Source organism: Ascidiella aspersa, chromosome 3 (assembly GCF_963924565.1).
Source record: "Ascidiella aspersa chromosome 3, kaAscAspe10.2, whole genome shotgun sequence".
NCBI classification, from domain to species: Eukaryota; Metazoa; Chordata; class Ascidiacea; order Phlebobranchia; family Ascidiidae; genus Ascidiella; species Ascidiella aspersa.
The window spans coordinates 6,546,311-6,553,908 of NC_139449.1; the positions used below are offsets into that span (position 1 = coordinate 6,546,311).

The window sequence follows — 7,598 nt, forward strand, 5'->3', positions numbered from 1 at the left end:
GCAGATAGCATAGGCCAGGCCACATTTAAAGACACATCGAAGGGAAATGGTCACGGCGAATTGTGGCCAAATCACTTGGTATTGTCGTTCTCTGCTGTGTTAGATTCGAGATAAGGCGGGGAAGGCGATAAGCGCATTCAAACGTAAACAAAACTTCAGGCGCGGTTCCGGTCGGCCGGCAATTGTCACAGCCCGAATCCTATTGGCTGGAGAACGAAAGAAAAAGGCACATGCTCTCTTATCTCTCTCGTCTTCTCTCACCTTCTGCAAAACAAAAAAACGGAAGCGTTTTTACTTCGAGCCCGATATCCGATACGATAAAGAGTTGAGCCTTAAAAAAGCAAGTCTCGTTTGTGAGTGTATGCACGACTTTAAGTGCGCTCAGGGTTGCATCGACCCTTGAAACTTTTATATTGGCGTATATATATATTCTATTTGAACCTTTAGCAATAGCTGGCAAAAGAAGCAACGCTAGTATTTCCTCATTTTGTAAAAACAATGATTAAAAAATGAGTTTTTTATTATAAAGTAATGTACAATAGGGTTAAGTAAACTTCCTTTGTTGAGGGATTCCATATTTAACCGCTATACAGCAAACTATGTATGATCAGTTGCTTGGTTTAAATTGGTTATAAACTGTTTAAAGATCGCGTTCTTATGCAGCGCATAGTCTGCTGAAAATCTAAAATAAATACAATTACCGTAACTACATTCATCAATACTACCCAGGACAAACATCATTAAAATCAATGCAAAGTGCAAAGGTAAATGTCACACTGACTGGCAGCATGCCAGGGGATTTTAAATTATTTTATTCAGCACTTTTCACAAGAGGACAGTGTTTAGGTTTTTAGGGTGCAAACGTTGTTCTACTAATTTTGTTCGACTTACTTCAAGGGCCTTTACGATGTCGTTAATGGTGTCTTGGCTTCTCATCTCGAAGAAAGTAGAAGTTGCCTCTCGTCCAACCCTGGCCAGCTCATTCATGGTGACGACGTCAGGGCAGTTTCCTTCATTCCATCCATCGTTCATCGGACCGCTGAGGAATAAAGTCAAGACTAGAGCTTAACCCTGGTGTTCTTGTATAACCCTGTATCTAGACACATCACATGCATTCAAATATGGCAATTTTGGCACATTGGTTAGCTATAAGGAATGTTATTGCTACATACAGTAATAGGTTGGGTACCCATACATATTCGCAAGTTTTTAGAATATAATTTATCTTAGCGAAACTCTCTTGTATCTACAAGGCACATAATTTCATGTTGAATTTGTTTTCTAAAAAACGGGTATTGGTAGTTTTACGGCCACAAAATAAACACTAAAATTGCCAAAAGCAGAAAAATCATCTTTCAAAGTCGATTTCTTTCAGGAAGTTACAAATACCACATCTTGACACAGCCAATACAGACTGCAAATTGAAGAAGTTAATAAGCGTACCATGCAATGGATATTGGGGAAAACTAAATGTTTAGCTACTTAGAATTATTTGCTCTAGCTACTTAAGAATTATTAACTAAAAATAAGCCCCCAGTAAAAAAACATTTGATCATTATAACCTGAGGACGATTCCTTTAGGCAAAATAGATTCTCACACAATAAAGCGCGGGCCACCCGTCGTCCTATTTTCGAGAAGGAAGTATTGCTTGTCAGGCAACACACCACCCACGTCGACCTCTATACTGAGCCTGTTGGCGTTTGCTCCGAGTTGGAATGTTATATGACCGTCCAATATTATCCCACAAATGTCAACGTACAAGGATCCTTTGATAGCGCAGGCCTTAAGGGTTTAGCAATTATTTACGTAGTGTACAAGTATTCTACATGCCCTATCCTACATGCGTCATATCGAAGAAACCGGATACATTTATGATTTTACGTCGTGTGACAAGAGAAAAGGATGTACTAATGTACAAGTGTAGCAAATAGTCTTTGGAGATAAATCAGATAACGGCAAATTTAATAGTGATATGTTTTAAATCTAGCCGAAGAATATTTTTTGCGCATATATAACTTATAGGTTTATGCTGAATTAAGTATAATATTCGTCTCCACAAATATACCTTTGTGGCGACATTCTTGCAATAAAAATTTGAATAAAAATATCTGCATTTTCAGAAACATGGTCAATCACAGAAACCGCACGTTTTTTGAGCTACGATTATTATCTTAGCTTAATTGATTACTATGAAACATGGGTACCCCATATTGGTGTTTGTAGAGGGCTCCAGCTGACCAAGCTGCGGCCGTGCACTCTGATATCTTTTGGCTATTTTTAATCGTGGGAAATTATTCATTCTTTTATGTTATTGTTTTCTACCTTTTCCAGCTGTATATATTTGATGATATCCATGCCTACTATAGTTTCAGAAACAAATACACTTTATTGCAGGCGTCTTTAAAGGAAAGGTAAAACTCACTGGCATTCGCGTGTCACTGATACTGGGAAGACGACCACTCCTGCGTTATCCAGTCCTCTGATTGAAGCCTCAATGTCATCCATTGTGACGGTCGGGTGGCTCTTGCCGTTGGTCATCAGGATAAGAACCTAGATCATAACGTGAGACTGAAATCTTAGATGTGAGAGTTAAAAACTAATCATAACGTGAAAGTGAAATCTTTAAAGTGAGAGTTGAATGCTAATCATAACGCGAGAGTGAATCGGACATGTGTTTTACGACCGTTTGGCGATTTCAGCGGCACCGGCATGTCTGGAAGGTGACGTTTGCTAACGTTTTAAAACCGAGCAAATACGGTATCTGGTCACGATCGAATGCATATAATATAGGACACCGCTGAGAATGCAAACGAGTTTTAAGGAATTTTAGGAAATGGTGGTGATCGTATGGTAATTTATCAATTGTTCTAGTTTATGGTTCAAGGTTGAATATCCTTCAAAATATTTCACAGTAATATCTTCATTCGGTTTTTGTTTGAGGCCTGAGGGTATACGAAACTTGAACATATCAGCTCGGTAATAGATGTAAGTCTCGCTTCATGCCATGACCCCTTCACTGGTTATAAAAGAAACTAATTTTCTCGAGTTTATTTATGTTTATTAAAGGCGAAAAATGATTAAACAAACTAGCTGGAGATTCGGGATCAGGGTTAAACTTATTGTGTCAACATGAAAATCGTTGTGTCATACTATAGGATGACCTTTTTTAAGATACTTACTAAATGTATTATTTCATTAGGTCGAATGCATGTGTTTACCTCAGAAAACTATGTAGTCCTTTCGTTAGTAGTTTAAAGATTTGTGTTGCAACAAGAATAGAGCATTAATTAAATTAGATACGAAAACGAACACGATGCTTTAGGAAGACTAAACCTAGATATTTTGATTGAAATTGAGAGGGCTGACCAAAAAGACAAAACTATCTTAACAATTTTTCTACGTTGCTATTTGGTTTCTTTTTAGAATTTTATTATAAAAAGTTGCAAATCGATTACCTTGCGCGGCTCGGTGGGATATATTGCCTCGATCGATTCTGGTGTCCGTGGTTCGTTTTCGAAGTGGTACACAGATCGGTTGAGAGCTGCAAAAACAACAAACAAAGACAACTGTAAATCGAATCTGCCAACACAAGTTTCGGCCACAAACAAGCTTCCGATTACACAGTAAAACTTAAATGTTGCTTTGTGGAATCGTCATCAAACACATTATAATGAATTACAAATCCAAAATTTTCAAGTAGATCGACATCATCTTACTTCTCAGTATATTAACTGAGGTTGATACAAGTTCGTATCGAAACGTCTTAATTAAGATGATGTCATTCTACTCGACCTTTTTGGCTTTTCAATTCGATACCAAGTTACATTACAAATGCGTCAATAAGTAGCTAAAAAGTATACATTTAGTAAACATTTGGTGTGTCGGCGTTTTCTGTACGTAAGTTATCAAAAACCAAATTTTATTCCATATTTTCTAAACCTGGCGCTATGATCTAATTGCTCAAGTTTCGAGAAGAAATTACCTTTGTTAAGAAAAGAGCCTTCGCCAAGAAAGGCGAGTTGGTTAAGCTTGTCGTTGACTGCTCTCAAGAGGTCTTTCGGCCCGCTTGGATTCGTATAACTTTCGAAGTCGCTCAGTTCAATTGGGTAGATGATATTGCTGCTGAACTGTATTGAAAAGAAAAGAAAAAAAACGTTAATTGGTACAAGCAAAGAAGGACTGTCGCCTCGCAAATGGTCTCCAAATGCGACACGCACATATTTGGTCATTATATCGAAACTACGCGTTTCTATGTGCCAATCACTTGTCACAAAGCATATTGGGTAGTTAAGATAGCTGCAAGTTGTAACATAAAAAGTTTGGAGCATAATAGCTGAAATGTGATTATAATAGCTTCGAATAAAATTGTAATGATTTTTAACATCAATGATCAAACAAATGATAACGTTGAAAGTGTATAAGATTTATTCCAAACTTTTACAAAATTCTATTCACTGGTGTATGGCGTTTAATATTTATTCTGCGTGAAACCAATGTCAGACAAGTTTTCTCAAAATGTGCTGGGAATATCCATCTGGAAGGTTAGGGACGACTTAACAGCAGCTAGTCAATTGTGAAAATCTCCCGGGAAACACGATACCATGCCCTTTCCGTAAGAAGCTAAGGTCATTACGTGACCTCTGTGGCCTTGCCGGCCTCAATGGCCGTCAGGTGACGTCATTATCTGGAATGACCTTTTGAAGTATGGAGTGTGATGTCACAAAGCCTCGTGTGACGTATTATAGTAATCTTTAGGTTAAATTATAGCTCTACCCGGGAGGGATTTCATTGCTTGTTAAAGGCGGAAACCAAGAGTCTATATCGTTTTACATCCAGCCAGGTTGGTTGACAGAACATTCAGTCAGACAAGCGTCTTTAAAAAACAGTAGTTTCCGCTTTACGGCTCGGTCGTTAAAGACTCATGGACGGCAAACTTTTCCATGTGGGCGCAATGTTTAACCGAGGCGCTATTCCCGGGTTTGACATTAGCACAAGTGATGAGAAGTGCGTCGTTTACGAGACAGCTAAATGCCAGCGGCGACTGTCTTTACGATACGGGACTAGACGTCGTTCTTTGTAGAGCCTTATTGCGTTTGCGGTGACGCCCGTTCTAGTTCGAGCAGTGATTCCCAAACTGTGTGCCGCGGCATACTAGTGTGCCTCGAGAGATTGCCAAGTGTGCCGCGGAACGTTTGGTACTTTTGGAAACATAATATTAGTATTACCATTAGGCATACACTCAAGTATTTAATCCTTAAAAATGCATTATCCATTACAAATTAATCATATTGAAACATTTACATATAGTTCGTCGTGTGTGCAGGGCGATTTATAAAATTACTCTATTGTTGTTCTGTTAAAAGTGTGCCACGAAATATTTACGATTTTTTAGTGTGCTGCAAGCTAAAAAGTTTGCGAATCACTGAGTTGAAGAGCTCGTTTTTTTAAATCGCTAACCCTGGAAAAAACTTATTTGAAATGTGCTATTTTGTCAAGGTGACGACGAATCACGTAGTAATTTGCATTTACATGTCCAGTATCAATTGAACGTTAAGACACGTCTTACAGCAAAATAAAACAAATCAGATTAATCCCCCTAATCATGAAATTACCCATTTGTGGTAAATTAAGCGTTATACCTAATTGTCATTTTTTATTTAGCTTACTGAAGTAATGCATTAATAAAAAAGTGAACGTAGAGATTATAATTGCCCAAATAATACAGTTCAAAAGACATAAAACATTGGTAAATCGACTGATAATTTAAATGAACAATGGCTCAGTATCACGCATTGTCATAAGGATAATTCAAAGGTAAGTATAACAATGAGATAATATTAGGAATACTTTTATTGAATTTAAATATAACACACCTACAAATGCACACCTACAGTATGTTTACACAAGCATTAAATTCTTAGGCTCACTTTGCTAATTCCTGAAGTTGATTTATCACATAGCGTATATTTGAACCAGGGCTACGTCTGTTACAGTGTGGACACAAAACAGCTGCAAGTAATTTTATTAAATCTTGGTGTCGACGGTTTTTAACTCGTCAAATTTTAAATTTATTCTGACCAGTTTAAGAATTATTTGACGAAGTTTAAGTTTTTTTAAGGTTCTCTTAGGACTTATTCCGGCGGGTTTAGGTCTTAATTTATCGTGGGTCTTAATTCAAAGACGACATATGTCTGACTGTATTTTTTTCTGCCTTATAGATATTAGCGTGACAACAAGTTCAGCCAGTTGCTTTCCAACAACCTAGACAACAAACTGCGGGACTATTGGGGCCTGAGGTGCGTTGACAGCACAGTAAGACCACCGGACGCCGCGAACGCACTGTCAATCTGTCAGTGTTGTGCACTTAAGTCACTGTTTTCCAATGACTCGATTTGACTTAAGACATTTTGTTAAATATCTTGCGATTAAATTAAGTGTTTTTCATTTAAATGTATCTCAAGTTTTGCACATTAAACAATTTTATTGCTATAAATGTCGTTCGCGCTATTTGTTAGTTAAATTGTTGCTCCTATTAGGACAAGTTTACCAATTTTAATGGTCAAAAGTTACTTTTATGTCACTGACATGACTTGAAATTGACCTGATCTCATAATGACTTGACTGGGACTTGACTTGTGCAACTGATGTCTTTTCAAATGTCTTGACTGGAATAGAAGTCATTTCAAAATGACTTGTTTACATCACTGTCGATATGTCCACGAATAAGTACAGACACTGCTACTTCTTATATTTTCCTATTCCCACAAACCTGCTGAAGTCCAAGGCGAGTCTTTGATCCTCCGTACTCGATCTTCTCATTTTTCCCGATCTTCCTCACCAGTTTCTTGAGGAAACGCATCATCCTGCTGTGGTGATCACGGAAACACGCGCTGCTGTCCACTCCGATTATGACGTCATTAACGCACGGGGGTTCGATCAGCGCTGCGTCAAGGAACAATGTGATTAGGGATATCCGACGAAAATGTGATTCAGTTATACATACAGTAAACATCCCTAAGTGGTATGTTTAAAATTTTACAAAGCTACGTGACTGCAATAACCATCCAAAACGCGTTTGTACAGTCCTGATATAGGATTTCAACTTACGCTCCGGAGTCGGTTCGCAGCATTGGCAAGTGCACTCCCCCATCATTGTCTCAGGAGGAATCGGCTCCAGCGTAAGCACGGGATCATCTGAGAGGAATCCATGATCTCGCATCATGGTCTTCATCTTGTGCTTCCTGCCGGTCGCGTAGCTTCCGGCCAGGAGAAGAATGGCAAAGGAACAAAGGAACAATCTCATGGCGATTATCGCGCGGTGTTTTGTGGTGTACAAAAATATGTTTATTTACTATACACCTTCTATTGATTAGGCTGCCTGCGATCAAACGAAACCGTGATAAATTTATATACAGGCAAGTATTTTCACAGAGGACTTAGGGGTTTTTCTAAAATATTGTCTGGATGTAACATTATCTATAAATGTTTTTCTAAGCATTCATAACAGTGGTAAACTTTTTAAACGAATTTGCATGTTCAACTTAACGTTTCGTTTGTGATTTACAGACCACTGTTATTAACAAAGATATGTTTAATT

At 38.1% G+C, this 7,598-nt stretch overlaps 1 protein-coding gene across 1 annotated transcript; it reads right to left on the reverse strand.

The window, feature by feature from the left end:
• Positions 1-84: 84 nt before the first annotated feature.
• LOC146158949 (uncharacterized) lies at positions 85-7,375 on the reverse strand. The gene is made up of 7 exons (XM_083385499.1): positions 7,109-7,375; positions 6,771-6,943; positions 3,984-4,128; positions 3,457-3,542; positions 2,424-2,551; positions 892-1,039; positions 85-261 (listed from the first exon to the last, which is right to left on the reverse strand). The coding sequence occupies exons 1-7, from the start codon at positions 7,302-7,304 to the stop codon at positions 100-102; spliced, it is 1,038 nt and encodes a 345-aa protein (XP_083241625.1). The 5' UTR covers positions 7,305-7,375; the 3' UTR covers positions 85-99.
• Positions 7,376-7,598: the final 223 nt, after the last annotated feature.

Coding starts and splice junctions, on each gene's coding strand:
- LOC146158949 (XM_083385499.1), bottom strand. CDS start 7,304: ATGAGATTGTTCCTTTGTTCCTTTGCCATTCTTCTCCTGGCCGGAAGC. Junction 6,944..7,108: donor CTGCGAACCGACTCCGGAGC/GTAAGTTGAAAT, acceptor TCCTTGACGCAG/CGCTGATCGAACCCCCGTGC. Junction 3,543..3,983: donor AGGCTCTTTTCTTAACAAAG/GTAATTTCTTCT, acceptor TTGTTTTTGCAG/CTCTCAACCGATCTGTGTAC.